Source organism: Physcomitrium patens, chromosome 6 (genome assembly GCF_059467195.1).
Source record: "Physcomitrium patens ecotype Gransden chromosome 6, ASM5946719v1, whole genome shotgun sequence".
Classification (NCBI taxonomy): Eukaryota; Viridiplantae; Streptophyta; class Bryopsida; order Funariales; family Funariaceae; genus Physcomitrium; species Physcomitrium patens.
Window position 1 is genome coordinate 4875428 of NC_143415.1, and position 27589 is coordinate 4903016.

Below are 27589 nucleotides of genomic sequence, written 5' to 3' on the forward strand. Positions count from 1 at the left end.
TTTTTGGAGACAAGTATTAAAAAAAAAAAAATCTTAAGCAATTTCCAACATACATATATAATGCAATAACTTGCATAATTCTATCCATGACTTTTTGTTTTTTTATTTAATACATCTTCCATGTTTGTTGAGTGTAAATTTTGATTTTATAATTTGGATTAAAATCCAAGAAATATCTATATTTATAAAAAATATTCTATGATTAATTTATATTTTGGAAAGTAACTATTAACTATTTCATAAATTCTTAAAATTTCTATTTATTTTTATAAAGTTGATTGGTCTTTTAGACATCTTTGTTTTTATTTTAAAAATAAAAATATATATTGTAGTTATTTTATATAAATATTATATTATTATTTTTATTATTTTAGTATCATATAAAATAGCTAAATTATTTTTTTGTTATTATATTGATATTTTATATTAATATGTATTTAAAATTATATCAAAATTATACTATTTTATTTTTATTAAATAATTCTTTTAAAATAAAATCTTTTTAAATTAAGTAGATCATGAACAAATAAGGTGTATATTTTTAGAAACTATCAAAGTTGAGTTTTATAGTGAGATTGGAGTTATTTTAGTGTAATTTCTAAACTATTCCCAAAGTAAAAATAAAAAGATAATGCTATTAGAAGTAAGGAAAAATCTGCCCACATCCTACGTGGCAGAACCCCTTAATAGGCAACCTGGGGCGCCCTGAATGAGAGTGACGGGAGAGCAACATTCAAATCGTCAGCCACGTCATCGAATGGTCACCCATATCAGAGGAGATAATTTCGAATTTCCAAGAAATGTTTAGGTTAAAAAGCTACAATTTCTTTAAAGTCAATGGCATTACAATACGTATTCGTAGTATTTGAGCTCTACAATATACGCCCCCCCTACTGCATTGTGTGGTAGAGCGCGGTATGAATGGGGTCTCGGTGCGCTCTCAGTGCGCTCTCAGTGTAAGTTAATTGCTAACCATGCTCTCACTCTGAACTTGCTACAGTGGGATGCAGGCTTTTGCCGTCCCGGTGTAGCTGCGGCGATGGGGACGAAAGGGGAGACATAGAGGGAGAGGAATAGGAATAGACAGAGCGGACAAGGACCGAGCTAGAGCCGGAGTCGGAGAGCCTAGTCGCTTACCTTAGAGCGCGATGATTACTGCATGGCGCAATCATGCTTTCAGGCGTTTATGGATATAGTTCTATCGCGGTTGTTTCTGTTGTTTTCAGGTTTAGGGGACTGTGAGATTGAGGCGGGCCGGAATGGTCGGGAGAGAGGGAGGTGCGGAGAGGGAGCCTTCTGTGAAAGCAAAACAGTGTGGGATAGTGAATTTGTTGGTATAAATAAGTGGATCGTGATTTATGCTTTATTTGTTTCTGTCTTTGTTTTTTGATAGCTTGGCCGTATGCGTGCTGTGGAGCGGGGCTGGAATGATGTGCGTGGATATTGTCGTGCGTCGGTGAGAGCGCGGTAGGGCCCAGGCGGTGTGGCTCATTGTATTTTATTTTCTCGGTTCATGGTAGAGGAATCGAAGCTTCTTCTGGTCCTCTCCTCTTGTTCACTTTCAGCTTCGGTGTGTAAAAGAAGCTTTAGACCTTGTTGCAAGTTTTAGTAAGGGAAGGAGTGAATCGGGGATCTGAGCGGGTTGAGTACTAAGATTGTAGGTGAATACGGAGCTAGGTTGTTGTAAGGGGGCGATTCAATAGGTTGATTGATACATAGTTTTTTTTTTTTTTTTTTTTTTTTTTTTCCCAATACTGTGAGCGCGGAGGTTTGTGTTGCTTCCGGTCCTAGTGCTCTAGGCCTTGCCCCATGGTGTACGATTGTAGGCACACAGTGGAGGCTTAGAATCTAACGAAGTCAGTGAAAATTTTTCTGCGCCGGACGAGGCCGTAGTGCCATAGTCCTCGGATTAGCGTTATCCTTTGGAAACCGCACTTCACTTGCTGGAAGTGAGACCATAGCTGAAGTGGTACTGAAGGCATCGGAGGAATATCAATTTTGAAGTTGAAATGACACATGTGAAACAGTGGAATTTTTTTGGAAACTTCATCGGTTGAAATTTTGGACGGCAAGGGTGCAGAAGCTTGAGCTCATCCCCGATTTTACAATATCAGCATGGATGAAGGAGATATTGGAGCTGTAGACGACTCTCACGCCCTAGTTGTTCTTCCTTTGGAAAATAACGTCGCGGATGAAGGGCCGCGCAATGAGCTCCTTCAAATGCAAAGAATCCGTGAGCTGGACATGGAGCCATTAGAGGAGGAAGCTGATTCTGAAGCTGGTCATTCCCTCAGTTACAATGACTCAAGGTTTTTGCTTGCATCAATGCCCTTGATACCCCCTCTATTATTCCTTAGCGATTGCCGGCCTCAATGAAACATTGGTCTTAGTTGTTGACCTTGGCCATCGATTTCGTACATCCTGTGTAACGTCTAATCGAGGTCGGATTCTCGTCAACTTTGGCTAGTGCCCTCTATCGATTTATGAATATGATTAAATGGACATTATCTTTCCCGCTCCTCCCTCCACGCTTCCGATTTTTGAAGCTTTACAGCTTCTTCCTCCTCTCGCGGAACACGTCCATGCTTGTAAAGTGTTCTGGCGAATTCGTGGAATTGTTCCTTTAAATATTAAACTGGGTTTTGCGCCACTTAATTAACATTTCTAAGATCGTTTGACTCTATTTACTTCGAGGCGTGCTGTGATCAAACTAGATTCAGGGCATTTGTAATCGTAACCGAGCTCGACCTCGTGTGTTAATGTAGGTCTCAAAGTTCGATCGCAATTAATGGAATTAATTTGTAATGACCATCTCTCTCGGTCCGCGAATGCTCGTCCTTAGCGTAGTTCAATGGCTTAGGTCAAAGTCTTAGTCTTGCACATTCTGGTTCTGTTCGGAGGGGTATAAAGGACCTGAGCCTTGGAATTCTCAGCTGCAATTCTACGCTTTTGGAAGTTGCGAATAGTGATGCCTTTGAGAACTCCTGTACACCGAGATTGATCTTAACCTGTATTGTCTTGTAGGATGGTGTGTTTCAGTAGAATGTTCTTTCAACAATTCGTATCAGGTGGCGGTAGAGCATTTTAGAGATTGAAAGCATAATGAAGATGAAGGGGAGCCACTCAGGATGAGTATATATGTGAAGAAGAGTGTTGATGTTCAATTCCTTGAGTCACTCAAAAGATTCCTATTAAAAAATATCAGGACTAGTTGAAAAAGATTACCTTTCATTTATGAACCGTTGAATTTTGGAGGTTGTCGTACTTCGAATCAACGCTCCTGATTTTCTCGATGAAAGTCCTGAACATCAATTGACATTTTAGCAAAGTTTGTTAGTCTGGTATGCTAATGAACCTGAGTTTGATACCTTAATTTGATGTCAGGATCGCATCCTTGTTGGATATAGGTTGTACATACACTGTTCACGATCGTTACAGAATTTATATTGCTGCTATTCGAGCTGCTGCTACTGATGCTTTACACTGACTTCAGATAGTTACAGCTTTGCTAGCATGTGGCTGAAGAAAAATTCAATCTCGGTTAAACATGCCAAGAGTTTGATCTTCGCGATTTATGCTGAAAATTTTAATGACCAAAGCCTTAAGCCAGATTCCCAATTCGCACGAATGTTTAATGAATAGTTATTGCATCATCCTAATTCTGGAGACGTAAATCAGGTTACGATGTTTATCAATGTTTCACTCGGGCGCAAATCAGAACTAGTCTCTCTTCCTTTCATAAGAATGACATCGAGATAACCGGTCTGCTTGAGTACAGGTTCATGTCTGGCACAGATTAGTCTAATATAGATGGTGATTGCAGTCTATTAGCATAGTCAATCTGAAGATATTGAAGTGTTAGAAAGTTGATCTATATTGGTCTTACATCCGGAATTGCTTGTGGCTGGGTTCAGTTCAGGTGGACGAGGGGATGGAGGCGGTGGTCAAATGGGTGGATTTACTTTCGACACCAACTTGGCTTCCATGCACACTTATTTAGGAGGTAGACTTGTGTAATGGCTTGGATGTGCTCCGTCTATTGCATCATGGTCAATGAGACATTTGATTTTTATAGAGAAGTGTGCATTATGATAAGAACATTGTCTTGGTTCTGTCGCGCGGTCGATGTTCTGTACGAGTGATGTGAGTCTTCGGCATTCTGGTTGCGAAATCCAGAGATTTCAGAACTTGTTTCTAGGCGTATGAGCCTTTGAAATTAATGTAATATCTCGTATCTGTCCGCTGGGCAGTGTGTGCTAGCTCTGACCAGCGTATTAATGTCGCTTTTTAGGCTCAGGTTTGTTTCGTGTTATATAGCGTTTAGAGAAGCGTAATAAATAATTTCTCATGTAAGCTTTTGTTGATGTCATGATGCAGAGGTCGATGATGTACACAGTAGTCGCTCCTTTGCCGATGGTGGTGCGCTCCTTACGCTGCCAATGTTCTATCTGGAAGGTAAGTTTCTGAATTTTGTAGCTTAGAGATCATTTTATTTATGAATGAAGATTTTAATGGCACTCTGAGCAGAACAATTAGTTTGTCATGAGGAGCCTGACTTTTGGATTCGATATGGACACGTGCAGGGATAGTATTATTCCCTGAAGATACACTACCGCTCCGAGTTCTGCAACCAAGATTTAAGGCTGCAGTAGATAGAGCTATGCGAAATGACGAAGCTTTGAATACAATTGGTGTGATACATGTACGAGCAAGAGATGGGCATGTCCACGTCGCATCTATTGGGACGACTGCTGAAGTAAGTGTGATTAAGTTATGGAACATGTCTGTTACTTTGTTGCTCAACCATTCTTTTTGCATGATGCTTGCCTTCTGTTGTTGATTCTGGTAGTTTGACACGACCTTGACTTTACTAGGTGTTGAAATTCTTATTTTTATATATATTCATCGTTATTTTTGGTGCTAGTTTCACCGATGTTCAAGGTATCCCAGCTTGAAAGCTTAATTGATGTTATGGGATTCATTTTGCAGATTCGTCAACTACGCCATCTCACCGATGGCTCCATAAATGTGGTAACTAAGGGTCGCCAACGGTTCCGCGTCTGCAAAGCTTGGACTGAAGCTGATGGAGCAGTATGTGGCTCCTTCCCTGCTGTCCTTTTTAGTTCGACGATCCTAGTAGTGCATCTCACAATGTTGCTGTTCTCGGCGATTTACTCTGGATGGTCTGTGATATTTCGTTTGACATAGGGTATCTTGGTTAAGTTTTGCTGTTGGAAGTAGTCTCTTACACCTTCTTGAATCTTTAAATTTTCAAATTCAATAGTTTGATTTAGCTCTCAAGCCCATTGAGCTTCCTTCAGTTTTTATATTTCTATTTCTTTTCTCGAATCAACACAGCTCCTTTACGTAAATTGACCGGAGAATTTATCTGTTATAACTTTTGTGTGAGACACTTATGATGATCTCTGGACTGTTCAGATATATGGGTTATGGTATACTTATTGTTTTGACAACTCATGAATTTTGACTGATGCGTTCGCAGTTGTTTGCTCAAGTTCAAATTATCGAAGAGAAAATTCCTTTGCATGTTCCAAGAGATGCATTCAGCCACCTAGCCGCAGTTTCTGCCTTCCACAGCGGCAAAGTCCCTCGTGCAGCTACAACATCTTCACTTCTGCATGAGCAAAGCGATGATGAGGCAGGTCTTCAAGCTGATGTTGACGGTTCTGATGATTTCGAGTCCGATTCTGGACCTGAAGCAAGGTTGCTGCGAAGGTCGATGCTGCGAACATTGTTTGCAACTCCGCCGAACCTATTGCTAATTATGTCTTTACGTGTATACAGATTAAAATTTTAGAACATAAATTAGTGTAGGTCTCAAGCTTTCTTCTTGAACAGTTTGAAGGTCTTATTTGCCTTCAATTCGAATCGAAAATAGATGAACGTTTATGAACCTGGCTTCGTGCAGTCTGATATTAGTGCTTAAATGGTGACGCCTGTAATAAGTTTATATTAAGCATGGTTCCAGAATCCAGTATAGTTGTTGCATCTAAATTTCTGGCTCTAAGACTCCGCATATATGAAGTTGGCAGTTTATTTACCGAACTAAGTGCCATGAAAATTGTGGCTTACTGCAAAATTACCTCGTTGTTGACTGGTGTTCTTTGTTCTGTGAAGGCTGACACGATTTGCAAGTGAGAGCACTGAGCTTCTTCGGGCTCTGGAAAGAGTAGTGGGAGAAGATGAAAGCAGTGAGAGGGAGAGGTTGAGATGGTGGTTTCGAAGAAGAAGAGTTCGTCGAAGAAGCTTTGACGATTTTGAAGTAGGAAATGATAGAGGTGAAGAACCTGAATCAAGTGGAGAATTGCGTTTAGGCGATGCATTACATAGCAATGAACGACGTGTGTACCCTGGAGAGCCTTCTGGAATCTCTAATGGGCATTCGACGAGTGTGAAAAGGCCTCCTGAAGGTGGTCGTGGTGGTTGTTGGAAGGCCTGGGCTGCTGATGCAGGGAAATGGAGATGCAAAGCCCAGCGATCAGCCTGGCCTTATTGGGTCTACCGCCAATTTGATGCCTATGATTTGGCAAGGAGAGCTGCTGGTATGATTGTATCCAAATTGGATTTGCGGTCTCTTGCACCCAATTGCATACCACAGGAGCAAAGAGTTAGGGTGGTGTACTGAATAATGATTGTTACTTCGTTCCGTTAACGTCGTTTTTCAAATGATCGTTCAGGAATTTTTATCTACAGGTCATTCGTTTTTCTCTGCGAGTCAATCAGTGAAAAGGATTTTGAATTATAAGTATTAATGGGTCATTCAAATTTCCTCTTTACATAAGTTCGTTTTGTGCCCCGAATTCGTCTTAGTATTGGTTATTTTGGTTTTTCAGCTAGAGAGTGTAACGTCCTTGTGTTTTTGACAGACATGTTAAGGCAGATGGCCGAACTTCCTCGTGTGGAAGCTATGGTCCGTACACCTTCTTTGCTGTCTTATTACATAGCCAGTAACATGCCTCTTCAAGATGCTACCCGGCAGGAACTTCTTGAAGTTGATGGAACCGTGTATCGTCTGCGACGGGAAATTGAGTTGTTGGAGTCAATGGATCAGCTTCGCTGCAAACGATGCTTGGTGGGTCAATAACCTTCATGTAATGCTCTTGCAATATGAGCACGTTTCAAGAATGTTGCAGTGTTGTTGCAGATTTAGCTACACGCTTGCCTCTACAAAGTTTGCTGGTTGCAGAATTGTTGAAAATAATTTTATGGATTCTGTCACATCTAATATATGAACATTTTTTTGAGTAACTATGAATTCGGTTTGAAGTTAAGAATTTGCAATATGGAGCTTTGACGGAGGGAATGCTTCGAGGCTCAGTTCATAACTGGTAATTATGTATTTTCAGGATATAAAAGCAAGGCGTAGTGAGATGCTTGTGATGTCAGCAGAAGGGCCCATCAGTGCTTACGTCAACGCACATGGCTATGTTCACGAGACTCTCACTTTGCAACGAGCTTGTAGGCTCGTCTTGGCTGGGCAGCCTCAGACGGCCAACAGCTGGTTTCCTGGGTTAGTCATCTCTTCTTTGGGCGATGTTCTGATTCTACGTGTTTCGCATTTGGTAAATATCTGATTTCATTTTCGTATGAGAAAGGATACATTTGGTTACTTTTGATACCATGAACTGTAATGACCTAATGAATTACCTCATATTCATCACGTACTAGTTGCCGTTTGTATTTATATTGATGGTGGCGAACAGAGGTTTTCCAATAGCATAAGGTCGAGTGTGGTAAGTACGACGAATTTTGCTTTTATTGATGCCTACTGACTACCTCAATATGTAAAATCATAAAACGGATATCAACAGTTGACATCGTGCATAGCTGTTTAAACCACCTGTGTTCATTCGGTTGCAGGTACGCCTGGGCTTTAGCCGAGTGCTCTGCCTGTACTGAGCACATGGGATGGCGATTCACAGCTGTTGCCAAGGAAACCAGACCGAAGGCTTTTTGGGGCATTCGCAGGTCACAACTGGCAGATAACAGTTCTTAGAACTGTTGTAAACCTCTCATGGAATGTTAAGCAGTCTGGATAAGTTCATCTTCAATGATTTTGTAGATTAGTCACACTGAAAAAGCTTCAGGTTGGTTGCATGTAGTTTATTGCTTTGAATATGGCCATAGACCACAGCATGACTCGTGTCAATGTTATGAAATGTGCAGGTTTTTTCTTTTCTTTTTTTCTTCTTTTTCTTTTCTTTTTTCAAATCTTCCTTCCTCTTGTGGAAGTGCCACTGTTCACGAACTGAAGAACTTATTGAGGCCTCTGAAACCTGGTGCTTGGTCGCACTAGTTCTCACGAGCTATCATCTCATCGTAATAGGTTAGTTGAATTCAGCTTTTATCCCCTACTGGAGTTGTCTTCAGAAGGCAGTATTTGCCAGATAGGTTGTTCATTCTTGATATAAATTCTGTGTTCTCTGAACAAGCCTCCTTCATTGAGATCAGCTCCATTAAGGACCATGTGGTTATTTTTACAATATTAACTTCAAGTCAGTTTCGACGTCGTAAGTGTTTGGTTATCAGATACCATAATATTATTTCATTTACATTAAGAAACCGTCTATTATTGATTTCCGAACATGCTACTCAAATGGAGCAACAAGTGCGAATTTTAATATTTAATATTGAGCACTGTTTACGAGAATCGTAATTGTAACTTTCAAAATAATAAAATTTTTATCGTTTGTTAATACGACTGAGACAATTCTAGAATGCTTTTAGTCATTACTAAACTGCATATATCTTTTATTATTTTACCTTACAAACTATTATTTTCTTTTGTACTGAAAATTTTATTCAATTGTTTTAAAACTAGTTATTATTTTTAACACAAGTTTGTTAAAAACTTTTACATATTTACAAATCAATAATTGGGTTCATTACAATGAATAATATTTTTATTAAAATGTATTAAAAAATATATATTTAATTGGTAACCATAAAAGTATACATTGTCTATGTCATCATTTCATATATATATGCATATAAGAATATTAAATCAATCCACATGTTTCAAGGTCCATGGTAGAGAGATTGAACTATTTTGGTGGAGGTAGAAATTATATTTTATTGATGATATTGTTGGTTAAACTATTGACATATTGCATGAGGCATAGTCTATTTTAATAAAAACAACTAAAGGTAAAAGAAATTAAGAAGACTAAAGCAAAGCTATGGTGTAATGTAACCTCCATTAGAACAATTTGGTGTGCTCTCCATTGGATCTTCAAACATGTGGTTTAATTTAAAATTTAAGTGGATCAATTTGATATTCTCCCATATATATTCATTATAAACTTAATAAGTGTACTACTATAATTAAAATAGTCTTAATAAGTATTGATATAATAATTTTCCACAAAAAGATTCATGATATCACACTGTATTTTTCAATTGATCTCAAGTGTTTGTTTAACAAATTCGTAATCCATTTCAAGCATGTTACCAATTAATTTATGCACAACGTGAATAAGTGGGAAAAAGAGAGACAAATCTCTCCATATGTGTATATAATCTCTCTCTTTATATTTGTATATAAGATAGCATGATCGCTTTTCAAAAGAAACGTTGTATGAGTCATGACAGTTCCGTCATAGCAGGGCTTTTAAAATTGAAAAGAATCGATATGCATTCTCGTGGAATGTCGTAGTAACACTAATATTCATGTTTTCAAAACATGCAACTGCGAGTCAAGGTTACATTGGCTGAACCTAGGAAGCAAGATTACACGCCAATGAACTCTGCAACTCCAAAGCGGATTTCATTCAGATGAAATACTCACTAGGAACTGCAAAAGAAAAAAGGAAGGGTTAGTAAACCTAAGAACTGCCATGAGCTTCAGATTTCGAGACTGGGAGTTCTAGCTCGGTTTTGTGTTCCTCTTTCTGATTATACAAATCCTGCACCACTTCACCAATTCCCTCGGTGGCAACCAGCTTCTCCTGTAGTTTCTTAATTTGGGACTCTTCCATTGTCTCCTCTATTTTCTCACCGACCTCTTGGAGTATTTCTTTGGCCTTCGCCTTGTACTCTTCGCCATCAGGGTCTACATGGTCTTCATCAGGGTGTACTCCACTTGTGCCAACTGCAAATCGTTTAGCTGTGACTGTCTTGTGTGTGCCAAATTCCAGGACATGGACATTACCCTGAGGCGCCTCATCTTGACCAGCAGTTGCTTCTGCTGCGTAATTTCTGGCCCATCCTATCCAGATTGGTTGCTTGTTAGCAAGCAATGATTCTCTGCAATGTGCCGGACAAGAATTTTTAGAACCGAACACAGTGTAAGTTCGGTAATCCACCTAAACTACGTAACCAGGACAGATGGCAATCCGATCCATAGATAAGCCGAATCGACGCTTATTTGCGATGTAAAGAAAAAGAAATATAAAGAAGTAAAGCTTGGGCTAGATACTAAGTGTGACTTGGGCCATCTAAGTTTGCCTTGAACCAACCTCAACTTTCCTATCAAAGGAGTCAAGGATGGCATAGAGGTCTAAGAAAGGAAACAGTTCTACACATACCTTGACTCCGTAAGGGATAACCCATCTGCATCAAACGACGAATTCACAGTTTATAAGCACACATACTAACATTTCAATCCAAGGAAAAATAGGAAAATCAGTGCAGCCCACACAAATCAAATTCCAAATGCCTAGCAGTTGCAATTTACTCGTACCGATTGTGGGGCTACACCCATATTCCCCCCCCGTCCAGGGTGGTTTGGACCAAAACTGTAGAGGAGTCAAAACCACAACAGCAAGAAAATGGAGCCATTCAACAAATACTCCAACAATATAGCATATTTACACTGTCTCAAAAACGGCCTCAGTGGCAAAGCACACACCAGCATGAGATGTCGACGCCACAAATCCTCGCACCGGCTGCGACGACAATGCCACTCCTCTCTGTCCACGCAAAAACCAAAACCCCAATACCCATTATCTCTCATATCTTCTTACACATTTCAAACCACAGTCACCGATCACACAAGTACACCCTCCCTTGAAACAAACCCACAAAACCCAACTAAAATTCCCAAATCGCTCAATAACCCAACACTCCATCGACTCTAACCTGTGACAACACGGAGAGCCGCGCCCTCGACGCTAAGCGAGCAAGCGACCCATGCATCCCCATCTCAGTGAAAGTGGCTCCCTCAAAGCTCTCCCCCGAAGCCGATCGACACTGCCCCACGTGACGATTAACAGAATCTGGTGTTGCTTTCTACCGATCGTTCCTCTTAGCCCTTGCAAAATCCGCTGCAAATTGACACAAAAATTGGTAATCTACACAATCCACAAGAGGCAACCATGATGCATTACAGCGTTAATGGTTTCGGCTCAGCTTGCCTGCCCGCGGTCAGCACTGTACCCTACAGGGCCCTTCACCGTCCCAAGGGGATGAGCTTCGCCCTCCACCTGAGCCCCTTTCCAAGAGACGCTCTTGGTGGGTTCCACGTGGTGGCGTCCGGGAGCGCCTCAGTGGTGGGCCTCCATTGGACACCGCCATGCACGACGGTCGGAGCCAATCGTGGCACATCATCGAACTGTACGGATCGTTCCCATCCACCTGGAACCGCGTTCGCTTGGACTGTTCGTTCGTAAGGATGAAGTCATCAAACTTGCGTGTCTCCGTTTGCGGGTTCGATGGATGGGTGGATAGAATGTGGGATGAATGGCGGAACTGGATGAGAAATGGTTTCAAGTTGTTGAAAGATTAGGAATAAATGCAAAATAAATTTTTTGTGCTTCCTCCCCTTCGAACATCTTTTGTGGGCGCTCTCTATAGAACCATTGTTAAACTAGTCAAAAGAAACTAGATTGTTTTCTAATATTTATGGGTTTATGGGATTGTATTTCATCTTTTTCCATCTATCAAGGATTTGGTTGCCCCTTGGGGCTCCTTGGGATCATACTATAAAGTTGCCAAACAAATTTCAGGACTTTTGACTAGTTCTATTCTTGAGTTCCTTTTAATAAAATTGTATTTTGTTTTTGATTGATTTTGTTAAAAATTATGATTTTTTTAATATAGACATGCACACAAAAATATATACACAATTAATTTATGCTCTTGATTCTCAAAAATAAAAAAACTATTTATAAAATGTCATTTGTATAAAAATATATATATATATATATATATATATATATATATAAAAATTTAAACGTCATAAGTACCAAAAATATTAATATTAATAATCACAATTATTTTTATTTAATTTTAAATTATATTTATAATAATAAAATTAATTAATGAACTTGGTTAAATTTATTGAAATTATAAATTAAGATTTTGTAAATTTATTGCATCATAGTTTATGTTGATTTTTTTATTCACATATGTTTTTATGGACCTTATATTTTCATAAAATATGCATAACATTATATTTTTCAATAGTTCAAAGTTAATACAGTATTATGTAAAATTACATACATTTAGGATTGATTTATAGAGAATTTCCAATTGAAAATCTTTCAAATAAGTTTTTTATTATAATAGAATATGAAAAATAAATATTATAAATACTTCAGTAAATAAATGCAAAACATAATTTTTTAATTAGTGGAATTACAAATAAATCAAAGGTTTTTGTTGGTATCATAATTTTCAAATTGTATATTGTGGAATTATATTTTAATAGTATAATTTAAGAATATACCTAGTATATTTTTGTAAAATAAATAAACATATTATTATTATTATAGTACCAATAATAATTACAATGATTTAAGTATTATAAAATGTTAAGCATGTTAAGATCAAAGGCTTATAACTCTTCCTAAAGTTTATTACACTTTAAAAATATATTTATATCTTGTAATATCTCTTAAAATGTTAAAATGTTTTTGACTTAGAGGGTCCTTAAACCTTGAAACCCACTTTGAAAGGTCATGATTCAAAGACTTGTAAAGATCTTTTGCTTGATACAAAATTATTTTTCTAAAAGTCTAATTTTTGAGATGGCATAAAGTAAAAAAAACCATAATATGGACTAAATCATTCTTTTATTATGAATCTAACTATAATAGCTTATGTCTTAATTGTAAAAAATCAAAATAATAATTAAAAAAATTATACATTTTTTAAATTATATATATATATATATATATAGAGAGAGAGAGAGAGAGAGAGAGAGAGAGAGAGAGAGAGAATTTTATATGGATTCTTAAATTTTTTTAAAAACCACTTGCAAAGTTTTGTTAAATGTTTGTAAATTTTAACATTGACTCTTAATTTATAAATATAATATCTTTTTCTTTAAAAAATAATTCAATAATTTTTTATTGTACTTTATTTTAGAATTATATTCTCAAAAGACTTTATTTTAATGTTTTAAAAAAGTTTACAAGTTAATTTTTTTTACCAATAATAATTATATTTTTAAAAAAATACTTTTAAAGCATATCATAGATTAAAGTTAAACAATAACATGAGTTAAAAACCTTTAATACAATTCCATCTATTGCAATCACTTGTTTTTATTTTAAAAAAATTAATTAGAGATATATTACTGTTATTGTCAATATTATTACTTATATTTTTATGAGAGAAAACCAATTATCTTTATCAAAATAAGTAGTAGAACATTAACTAAAGTATAGAAATAATTTAAAACTTTTAAATTTTTTATATTAAAATTTGTTTTAGACGAAAAGATTAGTATTATAATATATTAAATAACTTACACCAAAGACTTAATATATCATAAAATAGACTAATATTTTTTGAAATATTTTTTATTTTATTTATAAAAACGATTATCATTTAAAAATAATAATATTTAAGAATATATTATATTTTTATAAAATAAAATTCATAAATTTCAGAAAAAATAAAATTTAAAAACTAAAATTTTATTTTGTATTTTTTCTTGAAATTTTAGTTTAATCTTGAGTAATGATAACTTTTAACAAAAATTTACTCAAAGGCTAAAAAAGTTAGAATTATTTTTAATTATATCAAAATATCTAGAATATATTATTAAAATATATAAAAAACCAGTATTTTATTTTTAATTAAGTAATATTATATTTTTATAGTCTTTTATTTACCTTTACAAAAATTATAATACTTATTGCTAGTTTCAAAAATTCAAATCCGAGAAATAATATATTAGTTTAAATGACATTTTTTTCTAACTTATTTCTTTTAATTTTAATGAATTCTAATCTAAAAATGTTGAATACATTCTACCTAATAATTTATATTTGATATGTTTTATAACTATATATATAAGAAATATAAAGGAATAATTAAAGAAATATTTATTTTTTAAATTTATTTAATAATAATATCAAGTTTAAAAATTAATATCCAATCTTAATTATAAATATTTTTGAATTCCCATTGTGATTACTTAAAAAACAAATAGAAATAAAAAATATTTTTTTTTGATATTGAATATATAAAGCATATTTTCTTATTTTAAGTATATCTCTCTAATATATATTGTTGCAAAAGAAAAAAATATATATGTTAAAAAATATTTTTTTTGCTAACTCTTAAGTCATTAGAGCTAGTTATTCAAATACCCCAAAGCTTATAATTATTTTCTCCTTTATCTCTATCCAAATCTCTTTTCATCTTAACTTGTGCAAGGTTCTTTTTTTGGATCTCAACTTTTTTGGTTTTCCCAAAAATGATCAAATAACTTTAAAACTTAGAGGCAGCTCATTACAATATCTTATAACTCATTTGCCAATCTAAATTTTTTTATTATTGTCTGTACAAAAGAAAAGATTATAAACAAATTCAAACCTCCATCTTTATCAAGTAGATCTATATTAAATTTTTAAATCTATATAGAATTGTCTTATGTCACCTTCAAATTTTTTATTGATGCAATTAATATGATATCTATACTATAATATAGAACAACTTTAAGCATAAAATTATTAATTTGATTTTTATTCTTCATAACATCTAAGACAATCATAATTATTTTATTTATTAATGATCTTTTAATAATTTTTTGATCTTCCTTAAAAATTAGTAGCTTTTGATTAAAAATTAAATTGATTCAAAATAATTTAAATTATTTAAAAAATTCAAGAAATTATTAATCATTTTGGTTCTAAATAATTTAAAGAAAGATTCTATAAATTTTGATAGCATTAATTTGTAATGCAAAAATTAATATTTTTATAATTCAAAAATATTTTTAACATTTTTTTCTTTTAAAAAATGTATTACTAAATAGATATTTCCTTGAAAGAATCTGAAAAAATTTCATTTCAAAAGGATTTGCACCTACTTTAAAAAGACACATTTTAAATTATTATGCTGTACATTTTAAAGCCTCTAAAGTTATGTATCTTAAAGTATTTTATATTTAACTATTTTTTAAAAAAATTTGGATTTCTTCTCACATTGATTTTGGACTTATTTTGTAATTATTACATATATTACTAAAATAAACATAAGTAAATAGAAGTAAGTAGAAACATGTAGAAACATGTTAGAAATATAATGCCTTTTTTAAGAAGCTTCAAAGAAGTTTTGTAGATGTGAATTAAATATTTTAACTTTTATAAATATTCCACATAGCTATTAAAACTTCTCTCATAAGTTTTATATTTTAAGAAATTTATGTTAGAAGTATCCTACAACTTAATGCTTGGGCAATATGTCTAAAAATCTCTATGAAACTTTCTTTATAGGTAGTAAATATGGGACAAGACTAAAGGCATTGTCACTCTTATCATCACATTTATTGAGTTTCTAGTCTTAATTCCAGATTTCTTAGTCTCTTTGTATTTGGCAATATCTGTTGTAGTTGTTTTCTAGCTTATAATTATATTTTCTTTTCTAACCTTCTTCTTTCTTCACTAACATATGAGTATTTTTTTCATTTGGATTTCGTCTTGATTCATGTCCTCAAAACCTTCTTACATTAATTTTGGATAAACTAAAATTGATTAATTTTGCAAAATCATCAATTATCTGGATCTTAGTAAGATCCAAAATATTTGGATTAATATATTGTTAAGCTTAAAATCTTGATGTGAAATTTTCATGTCATCTAAATAATATAGTGTCTTTATATTTTGATAAAATGCATCACTATAATAGTAATTTATTATTGATTGATTTATTTATTTTTTTATTTTTTTCAATATATTAATTAAACTTGTTTAAATCAACTCCATCACCAAATTCAATTTTTTTTTAAAGACATAAAGTTAAATACAGCTTTGAAACAACAGCATACTCTTATTTTAATAAAAGAGAGAAAGCAAAAATAAATAAAGATAGATATAAGACAAAAAGTTATTTGTTTTAGAGCTTATTATTGTTATCATTTCGAAGACTATATTATAAACAAAATTGTTTACATATATAACTATAACATTGTAATCAACCAATGAAAGTTTATATAAATATATATGTTATACATCTTTTTGAATATATGTTTCACTAATTAATATCAATATATTATGATATATGATTAGAAAATAGTAAAATGTATTATAATTTGACTAATTAATTTCTAAGCATCTTAATATTTGAAAGGCTAAATCAATTTTAGTTTCTAATATTTTAGTCTTTCAAATATTTATAGTAATTATTAAAATAAGTTTATAAATAGATATATTCTAATTATTTTAGAAAATTTACATATATCTTGTAATATATATATATATATATATATATATATATATATAGATCTAAGCTAGGTATCAATTATAAAACTTTGGCACACTTCTTCTAAAATATATGTTGTCTTTCAACTTATCTTTTTGTTTTTTCAAATTATTCTCTTTGAAGTATTATGGCTATAGTTGAAATGCATCTATATACTAGCTTAATTTATTGTTTTAAAACATATGCATTCTTATCAATAGGAATAAAAATAAATATTAATAAATATATATCTATTCTTTAATGGTATATTAAATAACGTAGGATTCTATTAAATTTTAAATTTTAAAAATAAAATCTTAAAAAAGAATTAATTCTCATAATTCTACTAATTTTAAGGTAATCTATTAAGTTTTTGTAAGAAGAATACTAGTTATCTTTTAAAAAAAACCATTTAGACTTATTTTATTTAGATATTTATTAAAAATACCTACTTATAATCTAAAATTAATCAAACTAAAAAATAAAAAATGCCATCTTAACTATGTCTTAATAATTTTTTTAAAATAAAGAAATATTTATTAATATTAGTCTTTATTTTGGATGTATTAAATATTTTAAAATTATATATATATATATATATATATGTATATATTCATAAAAAATTAAATAAATATTATAGATATTTAAAAGGTTGAAATAACCTATACAAAATCTAAATTTATTAAATATATGCTATATTAAAATTATATTTTTTCTTTTTTTCTTTTTTTAGTAATTCTTTTTTAGTTTTTGGAAACAATGTCTAAAATGCTATCTTTAATTTATATATTACTTTTTGGAAACTTATGTGTGAAATTTGGTAGATAAGTAAAGTATATAAAATAAACCATTATGTTTTAATCATTTTAAAGATATATTTAGAACTATTTAATACATTTAAGAATATATTTTTAATTTTTTATAAAAAAATCTTATCAAATTTTATATATCATTATAGTGATTTGAGAGCTTTACAAAAATTTTAAAAATTTCAATTTTCTAAGACTATTTTTTTGTACTTAAATACCATGATGCAATCAAATTAACAAAATAAAATATTTTATTAAGATAAATTATAGTAATAAACATCTAGTAAGAAATTGGGTGTAATAGTGCCACATGGATTTTGGAACCTTGGAATTAAGTAGTAGGATTAGCCCTTGTGGCCCCATAAGACACCTTATATAATAATTTAGAGCCTTGGTGATGTTTAAATATTTGACCATGTAGTTAAGATATTAAATAAGAAAAAATAAATCATAATATATATAGAAGAATTTTAAATAGATCCTTGTTTTTACTAAATAGATCCACCCTTGATGAAGAATATGGTAATCATGATAAGTGTGGTTGGTTTTTATTGGTTGTAGATCCAATAGTAGAAAAATGAATCTAAAGGTCATTACTTTTTTCATGATAGTTAGGATGGATGGGTTGATTTAGTAAAAACTTAGATCTATTTAATATTTTTCTAAATAAAGTAATATATATGTGTGTGTATATATAGATGTAAAGAATAATAGTGAAATCTTTTCAATTATGGGTTAAATTTACAAGATTTGTTTAAAAGTTCATTCAACCATAGAAATTTCTATAAGAAGCAGATTAAATTATATAAAATATTTAAAAAAAATATTTCTAATTTAGAAACTTATTTAGCAGCCTTCATAGAGCTTAAGTAACTTCTACATGTTTTTTCTTTCTTATTATTGTTGTTTAGTGTACATTTAATAAATTTAGAGCAAGCTTCAATCTAACTAATGTTTATTTTTAATCTTGATCTATTTATTTTATTTATTTTAAGTTTTTTGATAATTAAATGTAGCTATATATATATATATATATATATATACATGTATGTACTTTTAACAAACTCATATAAAGTTACGTTCTTGTGAATGTTACAATAAGAAAGATTTGTTTTTTTAAATAAAGTATGAAGTAGAAGGCAAAGAGCCATGAAGTAAATAATACCTCATAATCTCCTTCTAGCATTAATTGCTTAGACTATCATATACTTATTAAGTTATTATATTTAAATTAGTCTACATTGATTTTTTCATCTTATATTTGTAAAGGCATCTTCTCACTCTAACAACCCTGATTTTGTTGCAAAGACATTTTTCCTTTTCTTGCCATCATTAATTTTTACCAAATTAATAGTTTCAACATGTATTTGCATTATGTTTTTGTAAATGTGTAAATTAATCAATAGTACAACATAATTTTGCTGGAACAAAACATCTAACAAAGACGTCTATCAGTCAATTCTCCGTAACTTAAAAAAAAAGGTACAAAAAATATGAAATATTAGAAGATGGAACAATGAAACGAAAAAGTACTTTTTTTTTTCCGAGCAACAGATCCAAACGACTGTTATCCAACGCACCAAAAAGTCCACCAAAAGGTGCGTCTTTAAATAGAAACTCCCAACCCATCTCCTCATCCTCCAGAAATAAAATTTTGTTACACAGCTGCCCGAAACTGCCCGAAGGATCTGGGAACGTGCATGGGATCGCCGAGAACCGACCCGGAAAAAGGCCAGCAGGACCCGGGAAAGTAAAAAGTTGGGACTGCAGCCATAGTCTTTCAAATTTGGTGGAGCTCTCAATTTCGACTCTCATGGTTTTGTTTTGGAGGCACCCTCCTCGTCCCCTTCTTCGTTCGCTCAGTTGCTTCTTCGCCATCGCCACATCAATTAGGGTTACACGCAAAGTCAGTAGTTACACTTGGATTTGCGATCAATCCTCTCCGATCCTTCTCCTCGCTGGCACTGCCTATCACTCCCTCTGATGCCGCGGAAATTTCATAAGTACTCATGCATTGTACATTGGAGGCAAGTCTTGGAAGAGTTGGCCGTCGTTCTTGTTCGGTCTCGATCGTTGCGGTGGTGCATTGCGAGGGGATTGATTGGGGTGGGGTGACCATGGCCAGGGAGGACTGTGAAGAGATTCGTAGGTTTGGAATAGGTTTTGGATGGGAGTGGTTTTGTTGAGTTCGTGGACGGAGGTAGTGGAGGCATAATGGATGTTTTGGAGTGTTTTGGAGGTTTGATGGTGGTTTGAATTGATGTGTGGAAGTGGTGGCGGGATATTAATAGTGGAATTGAAGGGCTTTAGGTTGCATGCGTGTGTGTAAGGCGTGCTGGCGCGTGGAGAGTTTCCCAGGTTAGATGCATGGATGGGTGGATTTAGAGATATCCGTGGTTTTGTTTACATTGGTTGTTACTGTAGTTGTGTCTTTGGCATTTGCGCATCAAGTGACCTCGAGAACTGATCAGAGATTGAGGAGGAGTTTAAGGTTTAGGGCCGCCGCTGTAGTTAGTGCTGAGGCTGAAGCCGAATTTGAAGTAGATCAGAAGTCGATGTTGGATACAAGTATCTGTGCTGTATGCCAGAAGCCTGCCACTCGGCTCCGGTGCTCAAGATGCAAGTCGACGAAATACTGGTATTGAGATTTACTTTTTGATCTCCCATACTGTGATTTATCTCTTGAATCTATCTTTAGTGAAAGTGCAATGTTGATAACAACCGCCCCAACATTGTCGCAATTTGTAATCATTCAACCCAACTAGTGATGTTTCTCAGACTCGCTGAAAAGCTGTAGTTAACGTCACCCTCCCAGCCTTCTTCGTGGTAATCGAAGGCCGCTTTATCATCATTTTTACTAGAAGCGGATTTCATCTGTATATTGTTACGCACCTCTATGAGGATTATTTCTCAATCATGAGAAGTCCGTCCGCAGGGTGCACGCAATCACCCTTCTTGGCAACTTCTCACAGCCAGATCTTGTAATTTCTTTCATAGCCAGAGAAATTATAAACTGGAACGCGATTTATTCTGCGGTTGCCAGCCATTCGTAGTTTAGTCTTTTTTAGTCGTCTAAGCAGCTCATCTGTGCCTTGTGATAGAATCCTTCCAAGACACTAATGATACTAGTCTCAGCTGTTTAGTTTGCTTTTTTGAGCACGTGCATACACCAATAGGTCCATCGCTGTATGAGGTCCATCGCTGTATGCGGATTTTGTTCATAACCCGACAAACATATTCTCTTAAGGTCGTAGTATATTTTACAGCGGCTTAACTGGACAATATCAAATTCTTGACATAGTTTCTCACGAGTTTGGAGGTGTTTTGTTCAGGCAGTTATGATTGTTATTCCAGCATTTCTTCATTACCATCTCTTGAATACCTGCATTGAAATTTGAAGTGTAGGCGGGCGGTTTTGATTAGTTATCTAAAATTTGCCATTTGATGAATTCCAGTTCGAATCACAGCTCTTGAACTAACTTGACCACTAAGGAGTTCACTATTTTGTGGTAGTGCTTCGACATTTGTTAGGGATGTTTTGGGTTCTTGTATGTCAAGTAGGGGTCCGAGTCAAGGACGCGAAGCCTCTATGTACTTGGAATTTGAATTTTAGTGGGATGTGTCTCCTGAATTTTGTTATGATGTGCGCGTTTCTTAATCATTCCTGAAGGCGCCAGATGAGGTGTTTTTGCATAGGTAGTCGTCCTACTTACTTTTCTTCTCTTGATACTTTTAAACTCGCAGCTCATCTAAATGTCAACTGGTTCATTGGGAGGGAGGCCACAAGAAGGAATGTCGTACACCTGGAGCAAGCAGCCTTAGCTTGCTTGTGGGAAGTGAGAGTGGGGTCATGTACAATAGCAAGCATCTGGAGACGTCGAAGGGCGTGGATTCTACAACTATGTTGAGCCCTATAAGTTTGCGAATCACCAGAAATTCTAGCACCAAGGTGACTGATGCTGGTAGAAAGTCATCCTCAAGTCAGTTGACGAAGACTTCTCGTAATGCCCATGCAGAAGCTCGAAGCCTTTCAAGGCCTAAAACGGTAAGCTAGTTCGTGGATCTTAACCGTCGTTCCCGGTTCAATTTTAAGTTTATGAACGTGTGCATATAGTCAAATAAATCATTCAAAAGTAGAGATTTGTGCATTGATAACACGAATGTCTTTGTCTTTTAGACAACTCTTTCGCGATGACTCTCTGTACCTTTTCGTACATGTCTCTGGTCCGTCAATCCTGAATATTCTCTATGGTTGTGTTTTACATGTGCACCGCAGCTTTTGTTCTCTTACGACTACTTCGTGGAACTGTTTGAATGGGACGCGCTGGGTGTACCGTGTGGTTTGCTCAATTGTGGAAATAGGTAATGCCTTTTAGGCTATGGGGGTTTTGTTATTATTTCGTCTGAAAAGTATTAATATCGTTATCAGAATTCACTAGCTTTCATCGCGTGAACCATTCTAGACAGGTTTCATTTTACATTTAGTCATGCCTGTGGCAAGTTCTTGGAATTTCTAAAAGTTTGATTTCAAATCTAGGTATTAAAAAGCCGTACCTGCGATCTAGTGAAGCTGGTATAATTTTCAGCATTTGGCACTTTGTGGAATATGAGTATTTTTCTTTAAGCGTTGTGTCAACCATGCCTTAGAGAAAAAGATTAGGAAGCTGGCAGTATTAATTTTTCCGGGAGTACCCATGGATAACGATTGTTTCATTGTTGCTCCTTTTATCGAGTAATGTGCAGTTGCTTTGCGAATGTAGTACTTCAATGCCTGACATATACGCGGCCTCTTACTGCGTATCTACTGAATGGTTCTCACGAGGAAGATTGTAAGTTCCATTCCTCTGTAGATGTATCTATTACCATCTTTCAACTCTAAGTGAACTGTCTTTATTTGTTCTAAACGCTTTAAGCTATGAAGCGATTTTTTTTGCTCATGAGATCGTTTTCTTGTTGTTAACAGGTAGGAGAAATGATTGGTGTTTTATGTGTGAGCTTCAAAGTCATGTTCACAATGTCAGGCAGAATCGAAACCCATTTTCACCAATACGAATCCTCTCTCGCATTCGAAATATTGGCAACCACCTTGGTTATGGAAGACAGGAAGATGCTCACGAGTTCATGAGGTAGAATATTTTCCATGAAACCTTCTACAGTTTTTGCCATAGACCTTAGTATGCATGATCTTCTTTCAATATCATGTGATATTCCAATTCGCATAGAAACAAGGTGGCGTTGGGGCCGAATGTTGCAGATTTGCCATCGATTCCATGCAATCCATCTGCTTGGATGAATTTGGAGGAGAGAAAGATGTTGATCCTGCAACTCAAGAAACCACTCTTATTCATCATATATTTGGTGGTCATCTTCAGTCCCAGGTATTAACTTCAACTTCTGGATATTTCCCTGGTGCAGGTTAAAAACTAGAATGGTCAGGTTCTTGTTGTGGACCATATTTGGCATGTCTATCATGGTCTTGCAAAGTATTCAGCCTGACTGAAGTGCAAATGGACCACACTAATCTCATGTGCATTAAATACTACCTACATTGCTTAAGTTCTAAAGTTGTTGACGTCAGGCATCCCTTGTACGATTATGTTAAGTGTGTTGTCATGTATTGTTAGACTAAATTCAAGTTTCGCACATTCTACTTTGTACTGGGATTGAAAGCTAAAAAATCATTATCATGCTGTGCAACTACAGGTCAAATGTATGCAATGCCACCATGAGTCCAACCGCTATGAGAGTATGATGGATCTTGCCGTGGAGATACATGGTGTTGTTGACTCCTTGGAAGATGCCATTGCACAATTTACAACGATTGAGATGCTGGATGGTGACAATAAATACAAATGCGATCGGTGAGTTTTCTTCCAATGTCAACCTCCTTTGTTGTGTGTGTTGATCACGTGTTGGAGATGAAGTGATTCTTATATCTTGTACTAAATTCATTCAGTGTGATGTGATATGGTCGTGCAGTTGTAATGCTTATGTGCGAGCTCGGAAACAGCTGACTGTGTATGAGGCACCTAATGTTCTTACTATTGCACTCAAACGATTTCAGGTATGACGAAGAGCATTGTATGTGATGAGATTAAACTTCGAAATTAAATTGGGATGTGTTATTTCGTTTCTCCAATTTTTATTCTATGATTTAGCTGTGGTGGATGTGTAGAGTTCTGTTACTTGGGACGATTTCTTCTGTGACGTGGACTCTATACATTTTACCCATATGTATCCGTTAATTGTCTAACAGGACATATTTGTTCCTTGATCCATGTTTTATCTGACATGATCATAGTTGGTAGTTTAACTGTGCGTTTTCATGCTTTTCTGTTCTAGAGTGGAAAGTTTGGAAAGTTAAACAAAAGAGTTACATTCCCTGAAGTGTTGGACATGTCTCCATATATGAGTGGGGCCAACGACCATCCTCTTCTTTACAGACTGTACGCAGTGGTGGTGCATGTGGATATGTTGAACGCTTCATTTTTCGGACATTATATCTGTTTTGTGAAGGATTCAAATGGTGTGTGGTACAAGATTGATGACAGGAAGGTACAACGTCATTACCTGCGAGCAGTTTGTTGAGGTTTTTCTTGGGGGAATCCTACTAACGCCTAAAACTAATAGATATACAAAAGCAATTACTGAAAGCGTGGATAGGAGCTCATCTGGGTTCTTATCTCTTGAATGCATCTAACATTGGGGAAGCTTCCAAACAGGTTTTAATTGGAGTTCATGAGACCGCACCAGCACTTATCGGTTACGCTTCAATACTTTCTTTTGCAGGTAAAAGAAGTGGACTTGGGCAAAGTTCTTACCCAGAGAGCTTATATGCTATTTTATTGCAGGTAACCATTTTTACATGGTTGTGTAGTAAACAAAAGTATTTGAAATGTAGGTGTTGTATAATTGGTAAGTAACATTTTAGTTTCTTGTTAAGCAGTATTGCTGTTCAGATTTCAGGTACCGATGTAATTTTTATTCTTGTTTCTCCTCTGAAATTGATGTCTTGTTAAGAATTTCGAAAAGATACAATGATAATCTTCTGTTGAAATATAAAATAGAATGAGTAAGTGGAGCTTCAATAAAATAATCTTATGGACTGATGTTGTCTTCAAAATCCATCAGTTGTGTAAATATCTCTGTCTTCTATTTCAACACGTCTTCAGTTTACATTGTCTAACTTGTACCTTGTTTTCTTGTCATGCAGATCAGGTGCACGGAAGGCACCTAATATAGAGGAACACCCTTCTGCAATCCTAGCAACTTCGCATTCAGTCCCCAAGAAGACCCGCACCTCTGTCTGCATGGAAACTCAAAGAAGTTCAATTTTTCCACCCACACTTGGAGCAATACCTGTGCCTACAGATTTTTCCAGGGATTACCCAAATGATAGCGAGTTAATTCAATTGAAACAGTCTGAAGAAGAGACGGAGGTACATGATCGGAGTAAGATTACTGAACCTGCTTAGTGTTGTAATAGAGATTTCTTTAGTTTTATTTAATTGATACAAGTTGACCTTGTCATGCAGTAAGTAGCAGGTCTTGAAGGCCGATCTGCGTGTTTTCTTGTGCTCAAAGAGTACACCGTGAGTGTCGTTTATCCTGGGTTTAATCTTTAGCGTTCAATTAGATCTGTATAGACCCCCTTCATTCTTTTGCTAGTTCAGCAGCCTTTGAGAATCGCTTTCTTAGATTGTTAGAATATCATCTGCTGACCGTATCTAATTGATTTTTCTTGTTAATACTACAGAAATTCCGCAAAACTCAGAGGACATCATTGCAACAGAGGATAAAAGTGCCGGAGAAACGGTGAAGGAGATCAGCGAGATGGATTTGGGACCTGTAAGCACAAATGTGTCTGAAGAGGAAGAACCTGCAGAGGAGTCTAGATCTTCTGTTGCCTTAGGTCTGTCATTCGACCTCATAACCAGTGCTCCAAATGTCACATCTAGTTCTCAAACTTTGAATTGCAATTTGCCATCAAATAATAACCTCAAACAGAATAGACTCTCCTCGGATGCAACCAGTGATGACTTGGACAGAGGGAAGATCAAGCTCACAAATCAACAACATTCACTACTGCCTTCCTCGAAGAGTTTGGGTGTTGATCGATTGATGGTGTTTTCATGTGTGGAAAATGATGATTTATCCCCTCACTCTCAAGTGCTTAACTTTGGAGGAATGTCATCATCAATAAGTGCGTGGGTTAGCGGCACTGATGATTTATTACCATCGAATTTGCATTCTATGTGTTCAAACTATTCTGCAGTCTCTAGTCCACATGGTACTTTTGCTGGACATGAAAGACGAAGCTTAAATGAAGCAGATGCCTGGAATGACTATGTCTCTAATAGAGTCAAACGACAACATATCGAAGAATCTCCTGAGAAACTAGGATCTGCAGGCGCTTGTTTGAACGGGGATTCTCAGTACATGGATGTTGATGAAGGAAGTGCTTCAACCGTCGATGACGACTTGAATCCACATACGTCATTTGAAGTGCTATTTAATGACGGTGCAGGACGATCATCAGTATTATTGGATACTTGTCGGACAAGTGGTAATAGAGAGCTCTTCCGGTCATCAGCAGCCTTGCTTGAGTTAGAGTCTCTCCACTCCCGAAGTGCTCTACAGTTGACGTCATCCATAAAAAACCAGGGAGCTGGAATCGAACCTATGGGAAGCACTGAGCCTTCAGGAGAGTCTTCCTCGTTCTTGAAACCCCTCCGAAGTCGTGTCCTCACAGAAGAACTCCCTAGGCCTGCAGTGGACATCAGAAAAGTTACGTCTACGGTAAGAGTGACTAGGAGTGGCACAGAGATACATGAAGAATCGTTCGATGTTGGACCCATAGAGGATGATATACCTTATGTGTTTGCCAAACCACTTTTTGCTGAGCCAGCTATACCTCAATTTTGTGAAGGGCCATGCGATCAACAACCGGATAAATCAAGGCGTTTGACGAAAACACCTACAGTGGAGATGCAGGATTCCGTTCTAGGCGCTGCTGATGGAGTACCTATTCCTCCTGACACGATAAGTTATGTTGATGTCGAGGAGAACCAGTGTAAAATTGACACGCTTATTTGGGATGTGAAGCGCACAAACCAATCCTCGAAACCACTGTTCCGTCCTGGATTTTTAATCAAGCGCTCAAAATCCAATTCGTCAAATTCTATGAGTTGTACGGATGCATTTGCAAATGATAGAAGTGAGGCGATTGGTCAAGGTCATTTCATTGAAGTATGCCAGGATCCGTCAAACGGAATACCTGCATCAGCACCTGTAACCAATGGCACAGGAATCGACCCTCAAAGGTCAATCACGAATGGCAAACTGATTAGTAATAGGAACTATAGTGATGGAAAATCTGTATCAAGAAAGAAACCTAAGGATTCTCCTTTGGAAAATAGTCCCATTATAAAGGATCAATCTGAAAGTACGAAGTACAAGAATGTCAAGCAAAGGAGGAACGATAGTTGTGCCTGTGGATCCCAACAGAAATGGAAGAAATGCTGTGGAAAAGCTTCTGTTCTCAAAGGAGGACTCGTGACCAAGCAAGTTATTGTGTGATCATTTCTTGCCCTGCACCAATGCGGTGGCCATGCACGTCATTATGGGTGACTAGCCTAACGTTAGACAAGAGTTTGCTTCAACGGCTGCCACTTCGCTGACAACTCGAATTTCGTGCAACCATGGTTGTGGTTTGTTCTCAGGCTGACTACTCTCTTGCGGGCAAGCTGGATGCTGTATCTACGAAAGAACCCGGAGTTTGCTTATTCCAGGCATTTACAGACACCATGTGACATAAGCTTTCTTCACTGAATGTGAGGTTTTCTGGTGGTTAATTTTTTTAAAGACTAAACATAGTAGGTAACATTTTTCAGATGAAGAAAAGACCGTTTCCCTTCGATTTTATCCCTCCAACCCTCTTGATGGAGATTGCGGGATGGTTGTTAATATGTATATTTTTGCACTGCTAGGGGTAAAGGACTGCAAATGCACTAGTAGTGTACAAGTATTGCAATTTTGTTATTTCCAGAACTTGAAGATCTAAAAACTGTGAGTCTACCTTAACGGAATATGAGATATAAGAGTGCACCAATGAATGGTTTTAATTT

General features: G+C 35.3%; 3 protein-coding genes across 7 annotated transcripts; 2 read left to right on the top strand and 1 right to left on the bottom strand.

Moving 5' to 3' along the window:
• Nucleotides 1-1648: 1648 nt before the first annotated feature.
• On the top strand, nt 1649-8527 carry LOC112283605 (uncharacterized). Of its 4 annotated transcripts, none has more exons than XM_024522523.3 (11): nt 1649-2309; nt 3915-4003; nt 4378-4455; nt 4584-4756; nt 4990-5091; nt 5504-5736; nt 6139-6563; nt 6888-7093; nt 7368-7531; nt 7882-7989; nt 8188-8527. In XM_024522523.3, exons 1-11 carry the CDS (start codon nt 2116-2118, stop codon nt 8315-8317), a joined length of 1902 nt encoding a protein of 633 aa, XP_024378291.1. In that variant the 5' UTR covers nt 1649-2115; the 3' UTR covers nt 8318-8527. The 4 variants fall into 4 exon arrangements, with proteins under 4 accessions (XP_024378291.1, XP_024378290.1, XP_024378292.1 ...); XM_024522522.2 differs by having other exon boundaries at nt 1687-2309; nt 5504-5754; XM_024522524.2 differs by having other exon boundaries at nt 1687-2309; nt 5504-5724.
• Nucleotides 8528-9531: 1004 nt separating this feature from the next.
• On the bottom strand, nt 9532-11312 carry LOC112283607 (uncharacterized). 2 transcript variants are annotated; one of them, XM_073534506.2, is made up of 5 exons: nt 11101-11312; nt 10871-10931; nt 10548-10572; nt 10023-10266; nt 9532-9814 (listed from the first exon to the last, which is right to left on the bottom strand). In XM_073534506.2, the coding sequence occupies exons 1-5, from the start codon at nt 11161-11163 to the stop codon at nt 9788-9790; spliced, it is 420 nt and encodes a 139-aa protein (XP_073390607.1). In that variant the 5' UTR covers nt 11164-11312; the 3' UTR covers nt 9532-9787. The 2 variants fall into 2 exon arrangements, with proteins under 2 accessions (XP_073390607.1, XP_024378295.1); XM_024522527.3 differs by having other exon boundaries at nt 9613-10266.
• Nucleotides 11313-19286: 7974 nt separating this feature from the next.
• LOC112283976 (uncharacterized) lies at nt 19287-27550 on the top strand. Its single transcript, XM_024523404.3, has 12 exons — nt 19287-20100; nt 21207-21507; nt 21739-21824; nt 22206-22291; nt 22426-22588; nt 22717-22840; nt 23166-23323; nt 23442-23526; nt 23805-24017; nt 24252-24313; nt 24676-24914; nt 25219-27550. Exons 1-12 carry the CDS (start codon nt 19826-19828, stop codon nt 27039-27041), a joined length of 3615 nt encoding a protein of 1204 aa, XP_024379172.1. The 5' UTR covers nt 19287-19825; the 3' UTR covers nt 27042-27550.
• The last annotated feature ends 39 nt before the right edge of the window (nt 27551-27589 follow it).

Bases quoted from the DNA above. Each gene is read 5' to 3' on its own strand.
- LOC112283605 (XM_024522522.2), top strand. From the start codon at position 2,116: ATGGATGAAGGAGATATTGGAGCTGTAGACGACTCTCACGCCCTAGTT. The intron at 7,532-7,881 runs GTTAGTCATCTC...ATTCGGTTGCAG, and splicing joins GCCAACAGCTGGTTTCCTGG to GTACGCCTGGGCTTTAGCCG. The intron at 7,990-8,187 runs GTCACAACTGGC...TGAAATGTGCAG, and splicing joins GCTTTTTGGGGCATTCGCAG to GTTTTTTCTTTTCTTTTTTT.
- LOC112283607 (XM_024522527.3), bottom strand. From the start codon at position 11,163: ATGGGGATGCATGGGTCGCTTGCTCGCTTAGCGTCGAGGGCGCGGCTC. The intron at 10,932-11,100 runs GTTAGAGTCGAT...TTGCGTGGACAG, and splicing joins GGCTCTCCGTGTTGTCACAG to AGAGGAGTGGCATTGTCGTC. The intron at 10,267-10,547 runs GTATGTGTAGAA...GGCACATTGCAG, and splicing joins TTATCCCTTACGGAGTCAAG to AGAATCATTGCTTGCTAACA.
- LOC112283976 (XM_024523404.3), top strand. From the start codon at position 19,826: ATGCATGGATGGGTGGATTTAGAGATATCCGTGGTTTTGTTTACATTG. The intron at 23,527-23,804 runs GTATGACGAAGA...TTTCTGTTCTAG, and splicing joins TTGCACTCAAACGATTTCAG to AGTGGAAAGTTTGGAAAGTT. The intron at 24,915-25,218 runs GTAAGATTACTG...TTAATACTACAG, and splicing joins GACGGAGGTACATGATCGGA to AAATTCCGCAAAACTCAGAG.